This window comes from Canis lupus, chromosome 26 (genome assembly GCF_011100685.1).
Source record: "Canis lupus familiaris isolate Mischka breed German Shepherd chromosome 26, alternate assembly UU_Cfam_GSD_1.0, whole genome shotgun sequence".
Lineage (NCBI taxonomy): Eukaryota > Metazoa > Chordata > Mammalia > Carnivora > Canidae > Canis > Canis lupus.
The window spans coordinates 8,103,352-8,128,880 of NC_049247.1; the positions used below are offsets into that span (position 1 = coordinate 8,103,352).

General features: G+C 48.4%; 1 protein-coding gene across 5 annotated transcripts in view; it reads left to right on the forward strand.

Annotated features, from left to right (window-relative positions):
- Positions 1-24,991, forward strand: part of CAMKK2 (calcium/calmodulin dependent protein kinase kinase 2) — a 48,462-nt gene extending 23,471 nt beyond the window's left edge. Inside the window, exons 7-17 of one of the 5 annotated variants that reach the window (XM_038575018.1) lie at positions 1,503-1,539; positions 6,971-6,992; positions 7,137-7,225; positions 8,436-8,635; positions 9,226-9,279; positions 11,978-12,051; positions 12,144-12,231; positions 13,385-13,513; positions 18,258-18,358; positions 18,886-18,928; positions 21,920-24,991. In XM_038575018.1, the coding sequence (XP_038430946.1) occupies positions 1,503-1,539; positions 6,971-6,992; positions 7,137-7,225; positions 8,436-8,635; positions 9,226-9,279; positions 11,978-12,051; positions 12,144-12,231; positions 13,385-13,513; positions 18,258-18,358; positions 18,886-18,928; positions 21,920-22,084 (1,002 nt within the window). In that variant the 3' untranslated portion in view covers positions 22,085-24,991. The remainder of the gene's footprint in view (positions 1-1,502; positions 1,540-6,970; positions 6,993-7,136; positions 7,226-8,435; positions 8,636-9,225; positions 9,280-11,977; positions 12,052-12,143; positions 12,232-13,384; positions 13,514-18,257; positions 18,359-18,885; positions 18,929-21,919) is intronic. The other 4 variants (XM_038575021.1, XM_038575020.1, XM_038575019.1 and 1 more) reach the window with 4 other exon arrangements.
- Positions 24,992-25,529: the final 538 nt, after the last annotated feature.

The window sequence follows — 25,529 nt, forward strand, 5'->3', positions numbered from 1 at the left end:
GGAAAGGACAGGGAAGGGCATTGCAGAGGGAGGAACAGCATGTGCAAAGGGCTGGTGTCCTCTGTTTGGGGGTACATCCCTGCCTTTGGTGAGTGTGAGGGTTAGCAGCCATGCCTTCCTGGGGCTTGCTAGGTGTGGGCTGTAGATAGGCCATGTCCTGGGTCTGATTCCCCCAACAGGGCAGGGCTCAGGGCTCTAGGTGGGTTGCCTTGGGCCTCTGTTTAGGGTGCATCTCTTTCTCAGGGCTCTTGTCCTGTGGATCTTGGTTGACTGGGAAAAGTGAGGGTGATGTGGGAAGAGGCAGGAGGACCTGTCTAGCCAAGGAGCCTGCCTTTGTTTCTTCCCGAAGGAGAGAGACAGTGGCTGCCAGCTGTCTCCACCTGTCACTGAATTACACAGTTTCAATTTGCTGCTGTTGGAGTCAGCCATCTTGGAGGAAGCTCAAGGACACTGGATTATCAAGTGGATCTGGGTCCTGGTGGGATCTCTCTTGTCTCTACTGCCCTGTGGCATCTGACCTGTCTACCTAACAAGACTGTTTGCCAGCCTGCCTGTTGGATAAATATCAGACGTTCGCCAGATGGACATAGACGTTCATCAAACATTCCCTGAGCACCTACTATGGGCCTTGTTCTTACAAGCTGACATGTGGAGGGGGAAAGATAGAAAGAAGTGACAAGATGAAAGTGGGATGGCCATGAAAGGAGAGCAGGAACATGCCGTGGCAGTTCCAGGCAGGGAGACTTCTTTTCTTGCAAGGGCAGGAGGTCAGAGGGGCACTTCATAGAGGAGTCGGAAGAGCCCAGACAGGATTTGAATTTTTGCCCTGAGGATCACGTTGTCTCCCTAGGAGACAGGTGGGGTTTTTATTGAAGCTGAGACATTTCCCAGGGGAGAAATTAAAAAAAAATTGTTTTTAAGTAATTTTTCTTTTTTCTTTTTCTTTTTTTTTTTTTTTTAAGATTTGTTTATTCCTGAGAGACAGAGACACACACAGAGAGGCAGAGACACAGGCAGAGGGAGAAGCAGGCTCCATGCTGGGAGCCCGATTGGGATTCGATCCCAGGACTCCGGGATCATGCCCTGAGCCAAAGGCAGATGCTCAACTGCTGAGCCACCCAGGCGTCCCTTTTTAAAATAATTTCTGTTCTCAACATGAGGCCCAAACTCATGACCCTGAGGTCAGGAGTTGCTGAACCAACCAGGTCCCCCCATTTTCCAGGGGAGGAATTTGCCCCTCCGTTTTGTAACCTCTTTTCTAGGTGTTTTGGACTCTTCAGGATTGAGCTAGAAAGTGCCTATTTTCCAGATGGCCATTTGGATCACACACCCTGAGTTTTTTCCTGTACCCTTCATCTTAACCAGAAAGCCAGTGGAAAGCACAGCCCTCCTGTGGCAAATGCAGTCATGTGGATGCTGCTTCCTCCCTGCTCATATCATTTCTCTCTCTTCCTCTCCCCTGCTCCTCATCTCTGGCCTGTTCCATGTGGCTGTGCCAATAGGTCCTGGATGACCCCAATGAGGACCATCTGTACATGGGTAAGAGAGCCCTTGCCATCTGCCACCCTAGCTCAGGCAGCTGCACCTGCCAAAGCCCAGGGGTCCTCTTGAGCATCCCCTGTCCCTACCATCTCTCACCAAGGACCGACAGCTTCCTCTTTCCTGCCAGAGCTGGTCCCACAGTGAGCCACGTGTGAGGTTGCAGCCCTGGTTGGAAGCAGGAGGTGGAAGGGAGTGCTTGCTGAGACTTTATCTGGAGGTCCTATTCATTCATTTGCAAATATTAATTTAGCGCCTGCTCATGCTGAGCACTAAGGATGCATTGGTGAGTGAGAAAGATGAGGCTCCTGCTCTTGTGAAGCTGATATTCTAATCATGGAAGTCAGATAGTCAACAGCTAAATAAACCAGGTAAGTTCAGATGGAGCCTCTGAAGGTTAAATAGGATGATCTGAGAGAGGGATTGAGGGGCCACTTCACGTGAGACACAACCCTGTTACAAATGAGGAAGAGCATTCCAGGCAAAGGGAATTGCAAGTGCAAAGGCTGGTGAGAGCTTAACGTGATTGAGAAAAACATGACTGGGACAGAGTAAACCACGGAAAGGGGATGGGGATGAGGATGGAGAGCCTTAGGTCATGGTGGGGCATATGGAGTCTTGGAAGGCACTGCACAAAGAAATGGAAGGACTCAGGCGTGTCCTCGGAGACTTGATTTTTAAAAACTGGTGAGGACATGGGTCAGTCCTCCATCAGCTCTGAGCATAGGTACCGATGAAGGAAGGAAGGGCAAGACTAATTCAAAACTGGATAGCAGACTGTGGGGCTCAGGAATATGTGATTGATAGGTAATGTGCCCTTGCAATATGGCTTGGGTGGACATTCAAATGAGCCTGTGCATTTCAAGTGGGTACAGACGACAGCCAGGAGGGGTATCAAGGAGGTGAGGGGGGTGGGCACTACAAGTCTTCTGGATGAGCATGGGGACCATCCTTTGTTGCACAAGGAGAGTGATTGATTATCTGGGGTCTGGTTTGAATGGGTCTGGTTTGAAAACAGTTCAGAGCTCACTTTCTCCTCACGTCATTGCTGTGGTTCAGTTCCAAGGAAGGGTTGTAGCTAAGGACGTTTTATTTTTCATTATCTCCTTCTCTTCCCTGCCCCAGGTTTTTATTATGACAAATGTTAAGCCTACAGAAAAGATGAAAGAGTAGTACAATGAATACCTGTATACTTACCAACTAGATTCAACAGTTAATTTTTTTTTGTCAGATTTACTTTATCAGTCTAGCCACCCACCCATCCATTTCTGTATTTTTTTTTTTTTTGCTGAACTATCCAAAGTTTAAAAAGTAGCAGACATCTTCATGCTTCAGCCCCTGAATACTTCAGTGTGTATCTCACATAGGGACCTTCTCCTGTGTGGTCACAATACCGTTATTACATCTGAAAAAGTCAATGCCAGTTCCTTAAGAGCATCTAGGGTGCAGTCCATATTCAAATTTTAGAACTCTTATTTTTTTATTTTTTGTTTGTAAATTTTAGAACTTATAAAATCTTCCTCTAGGAATGATTTAGAAGCTACACAGTAAATAACATAGGACGTGTTAACTTTAAAAAAGTTATGTGAGAAAGAAACATTATAAAAAATGTGAACAGCACAGACTTGCAATATTTCTCAAAATGTGGTATCATTGCCACTTTAAATATATGAGATGATTTTACAGAGGTACATGGATAGACATTAAAAAAATTTTATTGTTTTGTTTTTATTTTTTTAAAAGATTTTGTTTGTGAGAGACACAGAGAGACAGAGGCAGAGACATAGGCAGAAGGAGAAGCAGGCTCCATGCAGAGAACCTGATGTGGGACTTGATCTCGGGACTCCAGGATCATACCCTGGGCTGAAGGCAGATGCTCAATCACTGAGCCACCCAGGTGTCCCTAAAAATTTTTTTAGAATTAATTTATCATTGTACAGGAAAACCTAAAGCAGCACACTAAACTCATGATTTCATGGATGTCATTACCTAGGATAAGGCTAAAAATTTAAAACTGAGTCAATTTAAAGAAAAATATGAAAAAAATAATAGTTTATGTGGTATATAGATATAGCCAGCTCATAAACATAGTAGGCAAATGAGTGAAGTTTGAAGGAACTACAGCATAAATCATAAAATGTAAAAGAATTTAGGCCCAGAATGGCATTCCCAGCATAACTTGCTTATTTGGGGCTCCTAACCTGACTCTGCATGGTTCTGGACTATTTCTGAGGTGCCTAGTTGTTCTTTCAACAAACATTATAGTTTGTCAGGCCCTGTTCTAGGTTTATCTGGAAACAAAAAAGAAGACCCTGCCCTCAGGGCACTTTCTCCCTCCAATAAGGACAGACAGATACCCTCAGTACTTAAGTATTATGCTTAGCCTTCCAAAGTAACAACACCATGGAAAAAAACAAATCTGAGCAGGGTCAGGGGAACCAGACGGTTCCAGTTTGGGGGATTGGGAAATAGAGCCGCTCCTTGAGATGCCTTAGTGAGGTGACATTTGTTCAGGACAGTGGGGACCAGATGGCAGAGGACATGTCACACCATTGTAAGACTTTGCCTTTTAGAGCAAGAAGGGAGCCATTGAGAGGAGTTGGATGAGTATGAAAAGAACCTGCCCAAGCTTGAAAGAGGGGTTTCTTAAGCCATTTGAATCCACAACTTCATGGACAGAGTTTTTCTTTTTTTGAGGCAGCAGTATAGAAGGGAGCCAGCCTGACTTCTGATATGTGATTTGAGTGGTTTTGAAAATCCCGACAGGGTTGTATTTTAGTTTCCAATCCCAGATGTGTGTCAAGGACAGACAGGGTAGTGTATGAGGCTGGGTAGTAGGTATCAGCTACAAATACAGGCCTGACCCTCAAAGAGCACAGAACACACAGTACTTCTAGAGGCTAAAAACTTCCCACCCACCTCTCAGCCCCAGGAGGGGGTTAAACTATTAGTGGCTGAAAAGAGACCTGTTTTCACAGGCTAGCTTCCTCCATACCAACAAAGTTACTGTGCTGGGGAGGAAGCACATAAATTTGTGAAGCAGCTCTTGAAAGTTAAGACTTCCAGAATGAAGGTAGGATAGGCCAAGGTAGGATAGGCCAGAGCTGAAGGGGCTAGCTTGCCTGTCTATGGAAACCTTCCCTTTAGTGTCATTAGTTTTTGCTTCTAACCACGGCCTGAAGCCAAGGCAGATCTGCCCTAACTTGGGCTTACTCAACACTGGTTGATGAACCTGAAGACAGGGAGGGGCCCGAGACAGTTAAGTTCCTTTTCTGGTCAGAACCTTAGCCTTCTTATCTGAAGAGCTAACTCTTGTCCCTCAGCCACGTTAGCCCTTGGAGATCTTTGAAACAACCTTATAGTTTCTTCTGTAAGAAATTCCAATGTGGGTAGATAATTCTAGAACAGACAGCTCCATAGTTACTCTTCACTTGATTTTGAAATTCATTGTGTGCATTTTTCACTTCCTAGATAGCTTCATGTTCCTATTATGTTTATCCAAACAGGATAAAATTAAAATAAGTATGCAACATAACCCCATAATTCTACTCTTAGGTATATACTCCCCCAAACTAAAAACAGATACGTCAATGGGAATATTCATAGCAGCACTATTCACAATAACCAAAATGTGTAAACGACCCAAATGTTCATGAGCTAATGATTGGATATACAGCATGTGGCATAGCCACACAATGGAATAGTATGCAGCCATAAAAAGGAATGAAGTACTGATTCCTGCTACAACACGAATGAGCCTTTAAAATATGGTGCTAATAAGTGAAACAGCCAGTCACAAAAGGTCACATAGTATATGATTCTGTGTATATGAAATGTCCAGAATGGCCAAATCCATTGAAACAGAAATCAGATTAGTGTTGCCAAGGCCTAGAGGGAGGGGCCTGACTGAATGGGCATGGGGTTTCTTTCAGAGGGAGTGCAAATTTTCTGGAACTAGGTAGAGGCAAAAGTCATACAACATTGTGAATACTGAATGCCACTGAACTGTAAATTTTGAAATAGTTAATTTTATATTATGAAAATTTCACTTCAATTTTTAAAAATGCAAAAAACAAAACAAAAAACCCCCAGCAACAACAACAAAACTCTGTGCATTCCCTGAACACAGCTTATCTAACACTTGGTGGCTTGGAGCAGGGATTCCCCATGTATACAGGTCCAGGAAGAAGCTGGCATGGTGGGAGGCATTTGCATGTCGTGCGTGAACGTGAGTCAAGAAAGGCCCTGTTTAGGAGCAGTGGGCTGAGTTGGCCTTTGAGGTGGTGAGGAAATCCCCACCCCCACCTCTTGCTCCAAGTCTTGTTTTGGATTGAGAGTCACAGGTAAAGAGTCTGAGGGCCAGCTGACCACAGAGCGTTGAGGAGTTTGAAGAATCTACACGCATTCTTGGTCTGTGGCCTGGCACAGCTGGCAGTGTGGAGGATGCGGGAGGGATCGTTGAAACATGTTCTTAAAAAAAAAAAAAAAAAGAAACATGTTCTTATTTCTTGAATCTAAAGACTCCTAGGCCTACTTCTTTGCACCTAAGTAGACCGATGTTGGGTTGTGTCTCCTTAGACCTGTTCTTTTTTTTTTTAAAGATGATCTAACATCATTAGTCAGTATTTTTTTAAAAATATTTTTATTTATTTATTCATAGAGACAGAGAGAGAGAGAGAGGCAAAGACACAGGCAGAGGGAGAAGCAGGCTCCATGCAGGGAGCCCGATGTGGGACTTGATCCCAGGGCTCCAGGATCACACCCCGGGCTGCAGGCGGCGCTAAACCGCTGTGCCACCGGGGCTGCCCCGACCTGTTCTTTTTTTTTAAGATTTTATTTATTTATTCTTGAGAGACACAGAGACAGAAAGGCAGAGACATAGGCAGAGGGAGAAGCAGGCTCCATGCAGGGAGCCCAATGTGGGATTCGATCCCAGGACTCCGGGATCATGCCCTGAGCCAAAAGCAGACGCTCAACCACTGGGCCACCCAGGCTGCCCTCCTTAGAACTGTTCTTTGCCATAAGGTAGCTGAGGATCTGGGTGTGACTGACTAAGAGGACATAGTTTAGTATCAGTCAGATACCTGGAATCTCCAAGGTATGAGTGGAGAGAAGAAAGGAACCCATGAGCCATCCCTGCCTGTCTCCTGTCTCCCTGCTTTGTTTTCCCTGGCCAGGGGTTCCTGGGCAGTTTTGAGGACTAGAAGTACAGCCAGACCGGGGTCCCAGGGAGATCAGAAACCTCTGACCCCTCGCCTCCTGAGCAGGGCCTTGAGTGGAGGCTTTGGCACAGTGGATTGTTCCTTTCCCCAGCCCCAGTGCTAGTTTCTGTACTTTTTGGGGTTTCTGTGGGCCATTGGGAAGGAGGAGGAGGAGGGAGATGGTTTGCCAATTTCCCAATATAATAGCTCCCCTCTTCTCTTCTCTGCAGTGTTTGAGCTGGTCAACCAAGGGTGAGTGTCCCCACCCCTGGCGGCTGTGATGCCTGAAGCTTCTCGAGCTGCAGAGCTTCTCAAGGTGGTGCTTGGTTCTGCTGGTGAGAGAGGGTGAAGGCCAGTGTATCTGCTTTGCTTTTCATGCATGTGTCGACCTTTCAGGCCGGTGATGGAAGTGCCCACCCTCAAACCACTCTCTGAAGACCAGGCCCGTTTCTACTTCCAGGACCTGATAAAAGGCATAGAGTACCGTAAGTGGGGGCGGGGGGGGGAGTGCTGCAGAAGGACTCTCCCCCAGGGGTGGTTAGCATCCCACCTAGTGCATGGCCAAGTGGGAAAGTGGAATTTACCTCCTGGAGTGCAGGCAAGTGGGCAGGAAACAGAATTGTCTGAGATGCAGTCTTGGATAGCTGCAGAAAGCCATGTTCCTGATGAGCAGAAACCCTTTCTGCCACAAAAATTAAGAGCAATATTGATAGTGACTTTTCCTCAGTACTCTGTGTATGCCCTGGCACTGTTACGGGCTATATTTGCATTGTCTCTTATTCCCAGCAACCTTGGGATGGAGATCTTATTAACCTCTTGGAACCTTAGATTTCTCATCTGTAAAATGGAAATAAAGTGTCTCTCACCAGAGTCTAAATCAGCCAGTACATATCAGTAGTTCTCATTGACAGGTGTCCTTTCTGTTTCTGATCATTAAACATTTTGTCTCTTCCCTTGCCTATCACAAAGGATTGTTGTGAGATTGAAATCGGGGAAATGGGAAGCACTTAACACAGGTTCAGGCCCCAGTCTGGGCACTCAACAAACAGAACTGCTCCCCCTATTACTGGTATCATCATCATCATCATCATCATCATCACCACCACCACCACCACTGGCAAAGAAATTCAGTTGGGTCTTCCAGGCCATAGGGCTGTCCTCTCCCATGGGTTGACATCCAGGCAGGAACAAGTTAAGTTCCCAGTCTTACTCTGTAGTCCATGCTTCCCATTTGACCTGCTCCAGTCATTGTTGCTATGATGAACAGGTTGACTGTTGGCATTAGTAAATGAAAATAGGTTTTACTGTCACAAGTCTTGAGGCTTCTAGCTGGAAGCCAGCTGGGCTCAATAAAAACTCTCCAGGGACCATCGTCACTCACGACTTAGACTAGGTTGGATGGTTACTAACTATAATTGGCAGTCAGTGTTTCACTCATTTTTGAAGATGTGGTAACTTGGCAGTCAGTGTTTCACTCATTTTTGAAGATAGGGTAACTTCCTTAAAGACATTCTTTCCCCCCTATCTTTCAAAGCTGGAGAGGTCTCCAGCAGGCTGGGGAGAGTGAAGCTGGAAGGGCCCTGGGGCGTGAGAGAGCAGAGAGGTCAATAGCTCTATGGGCTATGCAGAGCTCCTCATGTGGCTTTCCTGCCTCCTCCCCCATCTGGTGTCCACCCCCCACCCTACCCCCCCCAGTCCACTACCAGAAGATCATCCACCGGGACATCAAACCTTCCAACCTGCTGGTGGGAGAAGATGGACACATCAAGATTGCCGACTTTGGTGTGAGCAACGAGTTCAAGGGCAGCGATGCTCTTCTTTCTAACACCGTGGGCACACCTGCCTTCATGGCACCTGAGTCGCTCTCGGAGACACGGAAGATTTTCTCTGGGAAGGTAGGTGTGTGTGGACCTCTCTGGGATGTGGTGTTCAGCCTGTGTCAGCACCTTTCTGGTTTAAGTGGCAGAAATCCAGCTCAAACTGGCTTAAACAATGCATCTACTGGACCTTGTAGATGAAGAACACCTTCCGGCTTGGCTAGAGACAGGGATTCAACAGGACTCCATCTCTCAGCTGTTTTCTTGAACTCATTTCCTACCCAGGGAGATGGGTTGCCAGCAGCTCCAGGGTACTTCCTCTCAGCTTATCCGTCTCTGTAGAAAAGAACATTCCTCTTTTTGAAGAGCCCTTGTCACAATCTCGGGTATTGGCTCTGATTGGTCCAGCCTGGGTCATGTGCCTGTCCTTAAGCCAATCACTATGGCTAGTGGAAATGAAGCTTTTATTTATTGGCCAGACCTGGGTCTTGTGCTCACCTAGAGGCCAGGGGCTGGATCAGTCTTTACCTGACTCGGTGGAGCCAGAGGCTAGGAGGAGTGGTTCCTCAGAGGAAAGCTGGAGGATTTAGTTTTTGGCCCTTGCAGAAGCAGTGGACACCCCCTCGCTACCCCTTGTTCCCTTATATGAACCACTCTTTTTCTTACAGGCTTTGGATGTTTGGGCCATGGGTGTGACGCTGTACTGCTTTGTGTTTGGCCAGGTAAGGGGATGGGGATGTCCTGTCTGCTGAGTGTTGTTGGGTAGCCCCCTTGGATTAATAATTACCCTTGTGGGGAGACAGTACTTACTCATTGAGTTTATAATTTTATTTCCACATTTAGACCTGAATGTCTAAAGAAAGCTGCCTTTGCAAGTGTACATAAACTGTATATAATAGTTCTATCTGTGAAAAATGATCTGTTGGGTCACCTGGGTGGCTCAGTGGTTGAACATCAGCCTTTGGCTCAGATCATGATCCCAGGATCCTGGGATCCAGTCCCACGGCGGGCTCCTTGTAGGAAGCCTGCTTCTCTCTCTTCCTGTGTCTTTGCCTCTCTCTCTGTGTCTCTCATGAATAAATAAATAAAATCTTAAAAAGAAGAAGAAAAATGATCTGTTAACACAGAAGGATTGACAGAGGCTCTAGGTATTGTAAATAGTTGATGAGTTTGGGGCAAGGACGACAAATGTGCTACCGATCTCCCTATTCCTACATCAGAGACAGACATCACAAATCAATAGCTGCTGGCACCCTTTCTTCCTGAGCCCAGGGCCACTTGCTTTGATGTGCTTCTCAGCAGAGTGTTCCCAGAAGCTGTTGTTGGAGGGATAGACTGAAAATCCATTTGGCATTATTGATTTAAGGAGTGCTGTCTCCTCTCTTTGTTGTTGTTCTTTTGTTGTTGTTTTTTCATTATCAATTTTTAGGAACTTTAGTATTTTAACTCTAAAGTTCGGATTAGTTATGTGAGTACTAAAAGCATGGATTTTTCATTTTCATGAACTTGTGCTTCTCTTGAGGAAAGCTTAAGGAACAGGTCTCATCGTTTATAATGTCCTCCCCACCAATATTTGAGGAGAAAATTTTGAGTCACACAGCAAATTTGAAATAACTGTATGAGAAACACCCACGTAGCCACCACCTGTTTTCTGCCACAAACATTTCACTCTTATTTGCTCTATCACAAGTGGATCCATCTTCAACCTGTCTTATTTTTTTTACACATTCCAGAGTAAGTTGCTGACATCTCTATACTTCCTTCCAGATGCTTTGGAACATAGTCATTAGCTAGAGCTCACTATTTGTTTGTGATTCTTTTTTTTTTTTCCTTTTGGGCTAAAATTTATATATTATAAAATGTACACATCTTCAGTGTACTGGTTAATGAGTTCAGTCAAGTGGCTTCACCTATGAAATCCAAACTCTTATCTCAAGTTACTGCTCTTTTTTTTTTTTTTAGAGATTTTATTTATTTATTCGTGAGAGAGACAGAGAGAGAGGCAGAGACATAGGCAGAGGGAGAAGCAGGCTCCCTGCAGGGAGCCCAGTGAGGAACTCGACCCCAGGACCCCGGGATCACCACCTGAGCTGAAGGCAGATGCTCAACCACTGAGTCACCCAGATGTCCTCAGGTTACTGCTCCTAATGAAAGAATTTTCCTTGGATAGGAGAGGACGAGGTCCTATTCTGTGACTTTTTCCAACCTTCTGAACACCCCACATTCCTTTTTCCAGCACAGTACCTGAGCTCTTCCTGGGTCAGTTCCTCCACCAAGTGAGAGCACTGATTTGTCACCAGGGAGGGGAGGTGGTACGTGAATGGGCTTCAGAGTCAGCTCAAGCTAGGCTAAATCCCAGCTTTACACTTCCCTAGACATGTCACCTCTCTGAGCTTCTGTTTTTCTCTTCTGGAAAAATGAGAAGAATATTTATAATTTCTTAAGGCTCTGAGAGGATCACCTGAAATAATTCAAGCATTTGTAAATTCAACCAGGTATTTATCAAACGCCAGCTTTGCACCAGGGATGTTTCTGAGCACTAGAAAAGCGGCCATAGCAAGACAGGCAGAAATCCCTGCCCTCTTAGAGCTGATGATCCTGTGCGGGGGGTTAAACAGTAAACGAGGGATCCCTGGGTGGCGCAGCGGTTTGGCGCCTGCCTTTGGCCCAGGGCGCGATCCTGGAGACCCGGGATCGAATCCCACGTCGGGCTCCCGGTGCATGGAGCCTGCTTCTCCCTCTGCCTGTGTCTCTGCCTCTCTCTCTCTCTCACTGTGTGCCTATCATAAATAAATAAAAATTAAAAAAAAAATAAACAGTAAACGAATACAAATGGAATATGTCAGGGATAGGAGCTCTGATGAGAAATCTCATGGTGGTTGGGGGGCGGGTGCCCTGCTTTAGACAGAAGCTCAGGAGGGCCTCCCTGAGAATGTGAGCTTTGATCAGGTACCTGCATGATGGGAGAAAATGAGCCATGCAGATGCGGGTGGGAAGAGCATTCCAGGTAGAGGGAATAGCCAGTGAAGAAGTACTCATCCTGAGAAACCTCTGGGGCCTGGTCAAGGTTAAGCCCCCACAAATCACTGCTCTTGCTGCTACATCTTATGTATTGTTCTTACTATTATTACTGTTCACCCAGCAGGTGGTGAGGAGGAGTCTTTGCTTTTGTATAAGTAGGTAAATTAAAGCACAGCTACAGAAGATAGCCTCAGTGTGGTTGGGAAGGGCTCCTTCTGGAAGGACGTTCCTGGTTCTTTTAGACTTGTGGGTGTGGGAACTGCTTCCTCGCTTGATTGGGCTACTGGGCATTTATCACCCTGCTCTAACTTACATACAGTGACACCGACACAGGGCAGCCGTGGCAGGACTGCTGTGCCTGCCATCAACAGCCACTCTGTCCCTGACCTCTCTTCGCAGTGCCCGTTCATGGACGAGCGGATTATGTGTTTACATAGTAAGATCAAGAGTCAGGCCCTGGAATTTCCAGATCAGTGAGTATTGCCTGTCTGGGCTGAGTCCCCTTCCTCTCTAAGCTCTTGGTGTGTGTTTCCCACCCTTGATGTGTCTCCCTCACCCCACCCAGGCCCGACATAGCTGAGGACTTGAAAGATCTGATCACCCGCATGTTGGACAAGAACCCAGAATCAAGGATTGTGGTGCCAGAAATCAAGGTACCGAGGGGCCCTTGCTCTGCCATGGGATGTGCACCATGGGCCAGGCCTGTGTCCTCTGCTTGGAATTGTTTGGCTCAGCCCTGCCTCGGCCAGGCCCCATGTCCCTCTGTTCACAGCACTGCGCCCTCCTTGGCACCGTTACCCTCCCCTGTCTTGGGCCTCCGGACTGCTGGAGGGAATGGGGAGTGGGGAGGAGGATTTGGACTCATGTTAACTGTGATCATGGAAGTGGAATCTGTTGCCAGTGGAGCAGCTAGTGCTCGCTCTGATTGGCTTGGGCTGATGGCATCTACCCTCCCTGGGCTAGACCAGGCTGGGGTCTCTGTGTTCTCCATACCCCGGCTGCCAAAGTCCCAGATCCTTACCCTGCCCCTGCCCATCCCTTTGAGAAATCTCAGTGAGGGTGGCAGGAAATTAGTGAACAATTTGACACCCTCTCTCCAGCCTGCTGAATTCCATCCTTTTGCTGAAATCACTGTTAGGAGAAATCCCTGTATATCCCCTACACCCAGACCAATGCCACATGCACACATCTGACTCTTATGGAAATCTAGAGGTTTGCTTCAGAAGTTTTTAGGCATCTAGCAAACTAGGATTTGAGGAGAGGGAGGCCAAATAATTACAGATAAGGGCTTGGACCCCAGGGGTGGGTAGTGGGGTGGGGAAGATCCCTGCCTGGGTCCTCTCCTGACTGTGTCCTTCTAACTGGTCTCACTGTGCCTCCTCAAGCCTCTCTTAGCCTTCTGTGAAATGGGGAGGATCTGTCTGCTCTGAGCAGAGCCTTCCGGGCATCAGGAAAAGTCGCTAAGGGGCGATGGGTGCTCCTTGGGCAACCGTACAAGGCAGATGCCAAATTCTGGTCACTTCTGTCAAGACCTGGGGCAGATGGAGAATGTGGTCCGGCACACAACTGGGCCTGGTGGCTCCCTCCCATTCTCTGTCTCTCTGTCTTTTCCACGTTTTCTTGCATCTCACTCACTCCCCCACCCTCTGCCTGGCTTGCCAGCTCTTTTGCATGCCTAACCTCAGGCCTCCACCTCTGCCCTCCCGCACTCCCTCCCTGGCTCCGCTCACTGGCAGGGCCTTGGTGTTACTCTCCGACCTCTGGGGCCAGTCGCCGGCCCCTCACCCCTCCTATCATTCGTTGAAGCTGCACCCCTGGGTCACGAGGCACGGGGCGGAGCCGTTGCCATCGGAGGACGAGAACTGCACGCTGGTCGAGGTGACCGAAGAGGAGGTCGAGAATTCGGTCAAACACATTCCCAGCCTGGCGACCGTGGTAAGGCGGAACGAACCACTGACCGAGAACAGGGACAGCCTGAGGCGGGCCTGTAAGGATGGGCCGGGACACAGGAGGGCAGCTGAGAAGCAGATACTGAGCCTGAGAGTTGGGATGGCCGGGTCTGTCCCTGACTCCCAGCTATCAGGCTCTGGGCCTTGGTCATACATCAGGGCAGGAGGCCCCTGCCCCTTGTAGTGTCAGATTCTGGTCACTGTGGGATGGGTGGCTCTTCCCCACACATTCTATCACCCTTTCTGGAATTCTTGCTTTCAGAGCACGCGGCAGGAGGAAAAGGACCGGGGCAGGTGCCAGGGGTGGAGCTGGAGCCGAGGTCTCTAAGATGGAACTCCTACTTGGCTGGCTCTTCTGTCTTCAGAGCAGATGGCTTAGTTTGTCTTGCATCTGCCCTGTGGGCAGCTACCGGGGCTAGGGGCCGGGGCTCCCAGGTCACTTTAATGGCCTTATGTTCCTTGGCCCAGGAAAAAAGATCCAGAATGTGGAGTCCTCAGGCTTAACCTTGGAGACTCTGGGAATCACTCACTGGCCAGTCTCCTGCTCGGGTGGGAGTTTGGCTCCAGGAAGGTGACTGGGATTGTCAAGGGCTGGGGGTCCAGGCAGCAGTCCCAGGGGCAGAATGCAGCTAGCCACCCACTAAGGCCCCTGTGAAAGGCCTGGGGTGTGTTTGGCTAGTACTGGCTCCAGCTGGCAGGCAGGACTCTTCCTCTGGAAGGAGCTGGTGAGACTTTCTAAAAAGACAGTGTCTGGCCTCAAGTGACCACCCCTTGAGGAGCCTAAATGCTGGCTCCTTCTCTCCCAGCTTTGCACTTCTCCCTCCTGCTTCCCCACACACTTTCTCTCCTTCTTCCAAAACCTGAGCCCCTGGGGTGGGGCATCCATTCATATCTTCCTCCTCCTCCCCTACCTGGGGCCTCTGCATGACCTTCACTGTTAAAACTCACCCACACTCACTCCCTCTTTCTCATCCACTCCCTGCACTCATGTCCTACACCCACAGTGGGGGAGGCAGTTGGTGTTAGATCCAGGTGCCCTCTATGGGTTATTCTGTTCTGGGCTCAGGATTCTTAGGAGAAGGTCTCTGACCCTTAGAGGTCTGGGAGCAGGAGGTACATGATGAGTGAAACGAACATGGTGTGCCTGCCATCTTGGAGAGGCGGATGCTGGGCAAACCACCAACAAATAAATGTATAATGTAACAGGGGCTGTGAGGTACACCCCTAAGGGGGACTTGGACCCTCAAGAGGGGCATGTGGCCAAGCTGGAAGAAGCGGATGTGTACTGAGTGGATGGGAGTGTTAACTGGGCCAACGCAGTATCAGGAAGAGGGGGTTTCTGGCAGAGGGAAGAGCAAACGTGGTGATCTTTTGGTAGGAGGAAGCTAGGACCAACAGGAAAGTTCAAGAAAGCCAGGGCCACTGAAGCAGGGTGGGGAAGGTGAGGGATAGTGACATGAGTCTGGGTAGGAGATGGGCCTGACCACACAAGACCTGAGGCCACAGTAGATATTTATTTTTATTTTTATTTTTTTTAATAAAATAATTTTTATTGGTGTTCAATTTACCAACATACATAATAACACCCAGTGCTCATCCCGTCAAGTGTCCCCCTCAGTGCCCGTCACCCACTCACCCCCACCCCCCGCTCTCCTCCCCTTCCACCACCCCTAGTTCATTTCCCGGAGTTAGGAGTCTTTATGTTCGGCCTCCCTTTCTGATATTTCCCACACATTTCTTCTCCCTTCCCTTATATTCCCTTTCACTATTATTTATATTCCCCAAATGAATGAGAACATATACTGTTTGTCCTCACAGAAGAGATTTAAATCTTGGTCCCAAGAGATGTCCAAAGCACTTGTAGCATTTGAATCAGGAGAGTAGCACCATCAGAAATGGTCTTTGGAAGACCCCATGTGGAACATAGAATGTGGGCACCAGGGAGGAAATGGGGGCTACTGCAGAGGGACTAAAAGATGGGGGGTGGTGTGAGTGTGTAGGGGTGGAGGGGGCGACACCTGGAGAGGCACAGAGGAAAGGGCTGGTGTGTTCCAGGAACCACAGAACACCAGGCTTGCTAGGGAGGAAGGGAGGGTGAATACCTTGCCAGGGGGCGTGGCCTTCACTGAAAAGTCAGTGTTTTTCTCTTCTTTTTTAATGACATAGAATTTGTGTAATATAAAACTAACCATTTTAAAGTGAACAATACAGTGGCTCTTACTACATTTACAACATTGTGCAACCATCACCTCTGTGATTCCAAAACATTTTCGTCCTCCATCCACCCCACCCCGGAAACCCTGTACCCATTAGCAGTCATGCTGTTCTTCCCTCTCACCAGCCCCAGGACTGTCTCTCTGGACTTGCCTTTCCTAGGCATTTCCTATCAGTGGAATCATACCAGTATGTGGTTTTCTGTGTCTAGCTGCTTTTACTCAGCTTTGTGTTTATCCGTGTTCATCCGTGTTGTAGCGTGCCCTGTTGTAACTGAATAACATGCTGTTGCATGGATAGGCCACATTTTTTTTATCCATTTTTCAGATGATAGATGTTTCCACCTTTAGAAACATCAGTGTGTTATTTTTTAAAAGATTTTAGTAATTTATTTATTTGAGAGAGAGCACAAGCAAGAGGGGAGAGGGCTGAAGGAGAGGGAGAAGTAGGATCCCCTTGGGGCTCGACCCCAGGACCCTGAGATTATGACCTGAGCCGAAGGCAGACACTTAACCAACTGAGCCACCCAGGCAGCCCCATCCGTGTTTTTTTTAAATACTTAGATTTCTTCTTAGCAGCACACACACCAACTAATTCAGAAGCTCGGTCAATGCATAAAACAGCTTGAAGAGGCACTATACTCTGCTTGAGGGGTGGGGGCTAGTGCCTTTCAGGCTGAGGTCTTTTCCTTGAAAATTCCTTCATAGGTTAAAGCAGCCAAAAGCATCACCAAAAATAACTCATCTGCTCCCTTGCTCCAGAATCTTCCCTGGCTCTCTGGCTAGCAGCAGGATAAGTTCCAAAGTCCTTTGGGTGAAAAACTTGAAGTCAGGGAATGAGGGAATCAGACCTGGGTTTTGGAAAGGATAGGCCAGATCAGTGAAAGTGAGGCAGAAGATTGGGTGGCCAAGGGAAGCTGAGCAGGGGCCATGGGATATGATGAGGGTAGCACCTTTTCCCAAGGGATCCTCTCCTTAGGCAGGTGTTTGCTAACCAAGCTGGGGACTCAGTCTGTATTAGAGTGGGTGAAGGGGCACATGAGCAAGTTCCCATCACCAGCAGTGAATAAGCCTGCCCCCCATGCATCTCAGCCTTGGGTAGACCTTTGGGACCTCTCGGCTCCCTCTCCCTCTCCCTCCCAGTAGTCTGTGGGCAGGCCACCCTCAATGTCCTAGGGTGTTTCCTCAGCTCTTACACCTGCTCAGGTGTTTCCTATCCTCCACTAAAATTCAGTCCCCTGAGAAATTGGCACCCTTGTGTGATGTAACCACCGTAGAAAACACACTGGTAGTTCCTTAGGATGTTAAATGGGGTCACCACATGATCTAAGAATTGCACTCCAGGGTATATACCCAAGAAAAACAAAAACATTTTGTGTAGAAAATATCCACACATAAAAACATGTGCACAAATATTCATAGCAGCATTATTCACAATAGCCAAAAAGTGGAAACCTCCCACATGTCCATCAGTGGATGAACGGATAAACAAAATGTGGCATTTCCATATGAAAGAATATTATTTGGCTACGAAGAGGAACGAAGCGCTGATACCTGCGGCAACCATAGGAGCTTTGAGAACATGATGCTAAGTGCAGGAAGTGAGACCCAAAAGGCCACATTCTATGTGATTCTGTTTATGTGAAATGTCCAGAATAGACGAATCCTTAGAAAGAACACAGATTGGTGGTTGCCAGGGCCTGGGGGCAGGAGAAATGGGGTGTGAGTACTGGGTTGATAAAATGTTCTGAAAGTCAGTAGTACCAGAAACCACTGAACTGTACACTTTAAAATGGTGAATTTTCTACTATGGGACTTCTATTTCAGTTTTTAAAAAATGCAGCCCCTGAATTTGGCCGGGAAAAGAATAGCTGGTTTCTTGTTGGGGTGGTCAGATAGTTTGCACCAAAAAGAAAGGCCCAGATTTGAAGATGAGACAGATTGATGGGCCAAGAGGGCAGGTGTCGGGTTGGCTAGGTAAGATACGTGGTGCCAAGGGTACTGGAAGGATAGTACTGGCCAGCACTCTGGGGCTCAGGTAGACCAAGATGAGGTTAGGATAAGACGTCAAACCGAGGGATTTCAACCTTATCTCATTGGCAGCCAGGAGGCATCAATGTTTTGGGTTTTTTTTTTTAAGATTTTATTTATTTATTCATGAGAGACACAGGCAGAGGGAGAAGCAGGCTCCATGCAGGGAGCCCGACATGGGACTCAATCCTGGGTCTCCAGGATCACGCCCTGGACTGAAGGCGGCGCCAAACCACTGAGCCACCCAGGCTGCCCAGTTGTGAATGGTTTTGGACATGAACTAGTCAGATTTGGTGATGGTTTAGGTTTTTATGCCTTCAGTGGGAGGGATGCTGCCCAGGATCTCTCAAAGGCCTGTCACCAACCACAAGCCTTGGGAGTAACTGGGAGAGAAAGGAAAAGGGAGATGGCGCCTGTAGAGTGGCATTGGGGAGATGTGGCCTGGAGTCTCCCCCAGGTGGCCCAGCTCCCTCTTCTGTCCTTCAGATCCTGGTGAAGACCATGATACGGAAACGCTCTTTTGGGAACCCGTTTGAGGGCAGCCGGCGGGAGGAGCGCTCATTGTCAGCGCCTGGAAACTTGCTCACGTGAGTGTCCACCTGCCTTACTCTGGGGTGGGGAATGAGAGGCTGGACCCAGGGCAGCGTTGCCCAACCCACTCCATCCAGGCCCATCCCTGGAGCGAAGCATCTGGAATGACTCAGACCAGATCTCCCAGGCTCAGTAGGAACATTGGAGCAGCTGTCTCTGGTTCTGCCCCACCCCAACTCAGCCCAGCTCCTTTTGCGGACAGTGAACCCCTGCTGGAGTTCTACCTTTCTCAGGGAAACTTGCACTTTAACTGGGGGACCTCTTGACAATCAGAAAGCATTTCTGTGGCCCAGAAACATGCATGCTTGATGGTGGGATTATCAGCCCTGTGATGGAGGAGCAAGGCCTATCTCACCCACATGACCCTCTGTGCTACGCAGAGGTGCCCTGCTCAAGATCCCCCTGGCAGCAGCTCTGTGAAGCTGGTGTTTGGTCTGAGTGTCTCTGGGGTGGGCGACAGGCATCTCATAGATCCCAAGGGTCCCTTCTCACTTCCCTTTTCCCTCCCCTCTGGCCATTCCAGCAAAAAACCAACCAGGGAGTGTGAGCCCCTGTCTGAGCCCAAGGTAATGCCTGCCTGCCTGCGCTGTAGCCTCTGCCGGAGCCTGGGGGCGGGGGCAGCTGCAGAGCACGGGGCATCCCCACCAGGCGGAGGTTCCTCCCAGCTTGGGCTGCTGCGCCCAGGCTCACCTTGGGCCTCTGGACCTAGATTAAAAAACAAAGGTCATCCTGGGGCTTGGACCTGATGGTGGGTCGTGCATGTGGGCTGGCGCTGCGGGTGCATGGCGCTCCACCCGGAATGCCTGTGAATCCACCCAGGTCTTCTGACCCAGTCTGGTACCCACATATGCTCAGTGCACGTCAGTGGCATTGAGGCTGTGTCACAGGGTCCCGTGGCTGCCCCTGCCCTGGGTCCATGTGGTCAGAGCATAGATCAGGCATGCATTGTTCTGGGGCTCTCCAGCATCTACCCCTTCTTCTCTGATGGGTTAGGACCTAGAAAATAAGTTCCCTTCCAGCCTGCTGCAAATTAATGTAGGAATCTTCTGTCCCCAGGGTGGATCTGAACCTTTTCCTTTGGCCATCTCTTTTCTTTTTTTAAAAGATTTTATTTATTCATGAAAGACAGAGAGGCAGAGGCACAGGCAGAGGGAGAAGCAGGCTTTCTGCAGGGATCCTGATGTGGGACTCGATCCCAGAATCCCAGGGTCATGACCTGAGCAGATGCTCAACCACTGAGCCCACCCAGGTGCCCTGACCATCCCTTTTCTAAACACAGTGCCTTCTCAGCATTTTCAGCATGTCCCAGGACAGATAAGAATTTTTGTCCCTGTGGACTAAGATGATAAACACTTAGCATTCTTGCTGCTTCTCATCCCCCCACTGCCTATGGCAAGATAGAAATTCCAGTATTCTTTCCATTGAGCTCAACTCACTACCTTATCCTCAACTGGGAGCTCCATTTCTGTGTTTTTTTCTTTTTTAAGATTTTATCTATTTATTCAGGAGAGACACAGAGAGAGAGAGATGCAGAGACACAGGCAGAGGGAGAAACAGGCTCCTCGCAGGGAGCCTGATGTGGGACTTTTTCCCGGGTCTCCAGGATCAGGCCCTGGACTGAAGGTGCCGCTAAACTGCTGAGCCACCCGGGCGTCTCAGTATTAAATTTTTTTTTATGTTTAGAATCTTATAGCTGGAAAGCCGTTTCTGTGTTTTAAGAGCAGCTTTATTGAAATATAATTTATATATTACACAGCCCTGTACCCTTAGCTATCACCACCAATTCCCTATTCCGAGGTTTCTATAGAGTTGCCTATTCTAGACACTTCACATCAGTGGAATCATACAACATGTGATCTTCTGTGACTGGTTTCTCTCACTCAGCCTCATGTTCCAAGGTTCATCCACAGTGTAGCAGGTGTTAGAGCTTCATTCTTTTTGTGGCCTAGTTATATTTCATTGTACGGGTAGACCACATCTTACTCATCCATTCATTAGGTGATGGGCATTGTTAACATTTTGACTGTCACGGATGAATGCTGCCACAAGCATTCACATACAAGCAAGCAGCCATGTCTGTGTGTTAGGAGTTGACTTATGAGATGAAATTTATTGGCCACCCTCATCCCGAGAGTCAAGGGCTGAATCATGTAGTGGACTGTTTATGATCAGGGAAAGTGGCTGGTAACAATCAGCCAGTTGCTGGCAGCCTGAGAAGACTGCTTCATCCCTGTGAGGCTGTCCCCTGGCTCTCTACCGCCTACTCTTTCAGCCTCCTGGGTGACAGGGAGTGGACAGGGACTGGCCTTTTTTTTCCTCAATCTCAAGTTTTAGGGTTTGCCTCCTGTTTGCAAGTCTGTCATCTGTTTCTTATTTTCAGTGAGCTCAGAATCACAAGCTACCAAGAGATTGGCCTTTGGGCAAATCCTTTATTCCCTCACCTGCAGTCCCAGCAAGACCTGGAGATTGCCCTAAGCCTGCTGGCGGGATGCTTTGATTGTCCACATGACCCAGCACTCTGGAGTTCCAAGGGTTTATACAGATGTCGGAGACCTCAGGCCTAAGGCCTGCCAGCCATCTGCAACAAGAGCCAGCTGGTACATGCAGGCACTTCTAGGGCAGGAATTGAGGACCTGATCTGACATCTAGTTACAGTTCTCCTGCCTGGGAGATTTGACCCCCTATTCTTTGGCAGAAACATAAAAGCCAATGAGCCTGCTCTTTCAACAGAGAGGGGTTTCTTCCTAGGATTGTACAGACATCACACTCTCGTCCCTTGTGCTGGGATGGAGGTTCCCTTCTGGCCAGGCACACGTCTGCTGTGGCAAGCCCAGCAGCTTCTCTTCGAAGGGCCATCGCTGCTGGCTGATGGCATGGGACTTAGGCTTCTCCTCAGGGATTTTCCTTCCCACCTCCCTAATGAATTAGGGTGTCCCCCCTCCCCTCAGGTAGGTCTAGCTGAGGGCACTTCAGGATGTGACCTGTCAGGGACACAAGGACACCTTGGTTTCTTCTGCTCTGATCACTCACCTTGCTGAGAGGAGGGCCCTTCTCTCCATCCAGAGTGTCCCATGGGCCTGTGTGCTGGGGATGGTTCTCTTGACCACTGTTTCTGAAAGGCTGGCTGTGTGCCAGGCCAAACCCAGGTGGTCCTGACCACTGCCCTCTGGAAGCTCACCTTCAAGTAACTAAAGATTAATCTTCAATCTTAGCCTGAAGAAGGAAGGTTGGGGTGGGGGGAACACATCAGAATACCTAAAAACCTCCATGAACAGTCCCCAAGGCTGGCTGCACACGCTCCTCACATGGCATGATTTTAGGTGTTAAATAGATAGGTTCGCATCTATTTTTATAGTTCTTTTCTATTTTTGGCAAGTGATGCTGCTTCTCCATTTACAAAGGGGGATATAATGTCTCCTTTGAAACTTTTGTATAGGTGAGGAAACGGGAGAGACTCTAAAAGCTAAGTCAGTGACCTTCCAGGTGGTGTGGGAATAAGGGAGAGGCTCCGGCTGCGGCAGCCTTGCCTTAACGTGGGTTTTCTGTTCGGTGAGCAGGAAGCAAGGCAGCGAAGACAGCCTCCGGGGCCCCGACCCGGCCCCCGTGGGGGAGGAGGAAGTGCTCTTGTGAAAGGCGGTCCCTGCACCGAGAGTTGGGGGGCCCCGGCCCCCGGCCCCCGCGCTCGCATGCATCCTCTGCGGCCCGACGAGGCGATGGAGTAGCTGCCCGGACACGCGACCTCGCATGCAGGCTGCACCCTGCGTTTCCATAGCAGCATGTCCTACGGAAACCCAGCACGTGTGTAGAGCCTTGACCGTCATCTCTGGTGTTTTTGTGTTTTATTTTGTTTTGTTCCGTTTTGTTTTCTTCCTTTGTTGTTTTAAAGGGGACCAAAAAAAAAAAGACTTGACTCCATGACATCGACCTTGGCCACTGGCTGGCTGAACGGGCAGGTGTGAGGAGTTGCAGACCCAAAGCCACTTGCATTTTGGGACAATTGCTTTTTAAAACGTTTTTATGCCAAAAATCCTTCATTGTGAACTCAGAACCATGTCAGATATACTAAGGTGAATGTGTGTGGGGTTTGAAAACCATGAAAAACTGGCAGAAAACTCTGGTGGTGTGGGCTGAGACCACAGAGTTAGTTGCTGCGTTTGAAAGGGAGAGGAAGAGGGAGTGTGACTCCCCTGCAAACCTCGAAAGCCCCAAACTCCAAGCTGTGGCACCTTCCAGGACGGTGGACTCACAGAGTCAGGGTAGGGCTAGCCTTCAGTAGCTGCAGGGAGCTTTGGTGCACCTTATTTGTAAGAAGGACTTAAATTTTTTTTAATGGGTAAAGTTGCAGTCAGGAAAAGGGAAAGGGCTTGAAGCTCATTAATTGCTTTTCAAAGGGGATTTTCCATCCCTCAAAGGGTGTTCCGTGTGTTTGGGCAGGGAGCAGTTTCACCTAAAGGAGTGATAGCCACTCACAGCAGGTTTCTGAAACATTAACTGAGCTCTAGTAAATCTCTTGTTCAATGACAAAAACTTCAGGGTGAAATCCTACACTTCCATGTACATTACATGACTTAAGAGTAAACAAAATATTTTCAATTCTCTAGACTGAACTCTCGAGTAGTTCAGAGGTCATTTAGAGCTTCCAGGATACGTTCCCCAGCTTTAGGCATGTGATCAGAGTTAGAGCCCATGAAACCTGTGTCTGTATATTAGCAGCTTGGCTTGTTTAGAACCTGCGTATTCTAGAGACTGCCAAGGTTTTGTTTTCTCAAATATTAGCTGATTGTTGTGGTTAGTGAAACAGTTTCTGGAGGGCCAGTGAGGAAATACTCTGATGCGATGGAGACACAAATGCTCCTCCTTACGGGTAAAGCCCTATTGGGATCTACACAGTCACTTTGGGGCACCCTTTTAGAGAAGGTGGTTGAAACCTAGAGCAGTCCTCAGGGCCCAGGAGAACCAGGGCTTGGCACAGGGAGTTGTGTTTTGTAAGCCAAAGGTCCAGACAGAAAAGGCTTTACCTTTTTGGGTTCCATCTCAGACTGGGAAGTTTCATTGAAGTTAAGTGTGACTTCTTTCCGGAGCCACAGATGGCTGAGCAGAGTTCAGGGGGGAGGAGAACAGGAAGGCCTCTGCCCTGGGAGATTCCCGGTGCTGTGGACTCCAGCTTGGGGGAAATGGTGTCAGTAACTGGCCTTGGAGGACATGCTTGCCTGTAGTTTCTGATCATCATTGGCAGGAGGATCTTCTGCAGAGAGACAGCAGAGCAAGACCTCGTGCCCCCGCCACCCAGAGCATTCACAGAACCTGGGTGTTCCTGGCTTCCACAGATCTTTGTAAGCTCTTGACTGTCATTTAGCTCAACTTCTCTTGCTATTTTATAAACAGTATAGAATTAGGGGATGCTGGTTTCCAAGAGCAAAGGACAGCCGTCAAGATGGAGGGTTGTCTGGCCTGCTTTCTTTTTGTGACCTGGTACTTCCTCTTGCATTCCTGCGCTTGTTTATATTTATGGGCACCACCCCTTCTGGAAGCAGCTGGGGTCTGGTTAGTTTGCAATAAGCACCTTGCAGTAGTTAGAGTCCTTAGTCCCCGCCTGTCTGTGTGGACTCTGGTCTGGCCGAGTGGCTCGCCCAGGGCGGGCTGACAGCATGCGGAGCTTCTGCAGAAATCCTGTTTACACAGTTGCATCGGGTAAGAACATTTCTTCTGCCACAGAACTCCCCACTTAAGGTTTCCTGTGTGGAATGTCGGCTGTTTAGGTGGGTGGGTTCATAACTTTTTTTCAAAGAAACACCAAAGAAAGCTGTGTGAAGGAAGCGCCACCCCCCAAAAAGGATAAGCTGAGGGCTGTACCATCATGCGGTAGAGTTACCATTTTCTTGGAGCACAAACGTTGGCTTTTGAGAAGCTGGCTCTGTCAGGAAGGGGGAGAAGCCATCATGGGCAGCTTTCCCAGGTGAGCAAAAGGGGTGCCCTGGCAGTTTCTTCCATTGTTGGCTCATCTGTGGGACCAACTTGGTGTAAGCAACCTGGGGCCTGCACAGGTTCTTGCCCCAACATCCTCTGTCCTGCTCCACTTCTACCATCTCTTCCACAGCCCTCCCAGGGGCTCCGAGAAAGCCTTAGCTAGCCCCTTGACGGCCCTGGGGGCTGGAGAGGCTGTCTCCCCAGTGGTCTGGCTTTCCTGTGAGTTAGGGCTCCCACCCTTTCTGGAACAAAGAGGCAAACACCTGAGCATTGAAGTGGGCTCAACCTGTTGCTCTCACTCATCTTCCAAAGCAGAGCTTCCTATTGCTGGGGGGAAGAACTATGACCTCCACTTGTTTCCAAGGTGCTAGAGAAGGTTTCAAGGTCGTCAGTTCCCATCCTCTTTGCAGCTTTATGGGCCGAGTTTCGCAGAACTGCTAACTTTTCTATTCTGTGTCTGATTTAATGCCCGATGCTTCTGTTTTATTCCTGATCCTTTCTACTATGCATTTTCCTTTTATCAGGTGTACAAAGTTAAATACTGTGTATTTATCACTTAAAAGTACATGAATTTAAGAGAAAAATAAGCCTTTGGTGTTTTTCCACAGATGTTTAAGCTTCTCTGTAAACTTGAAATAAACAGCAAAATGGTGCAAAGCCTAGGCCTTTTGGGGATATTTTTGCTGGTCATTGTTTATAGATATCTCTAGGACATCCATCCTTATGTCTGTTTTTCTTCCTTTGTGAGATCAGATGTCCACGTCAGTATAACATATTCAGCATTATATTATTCATTGTCAGTGTAACCATGTCCTAGTATCCTGCTACTGAAAGTGTGGTCCCTGGACTGGGAGTGTTAGCATCTCCTGGGAGTGGGGTGGAAATGCAAGTTCCCAGACCCCATTTAAAGAAGATCCCCAGGTAACTTGTGTGCCCACTGAAGTCTGAGAAGCACTGTTTTAGCAGGCAGGTAATTGCTAGTTCTTCTTTGGAGACCAACCAGGTGAGCAGCTACGGGAGCAATATTAATTACACATGGAACACATCCTGCGAGCAGGCATGTTCTAGGACACATCACCCCACAAGGTAGGTATTTATCCCATCTTATGGATTATTACCTGCAAAGTGAAGCTCAGGAAAGTGAAGTCAGTTGTCCAAGGGCTCCAACTTTGATAGCAAATGCAGTGTTCTACAGAGCTT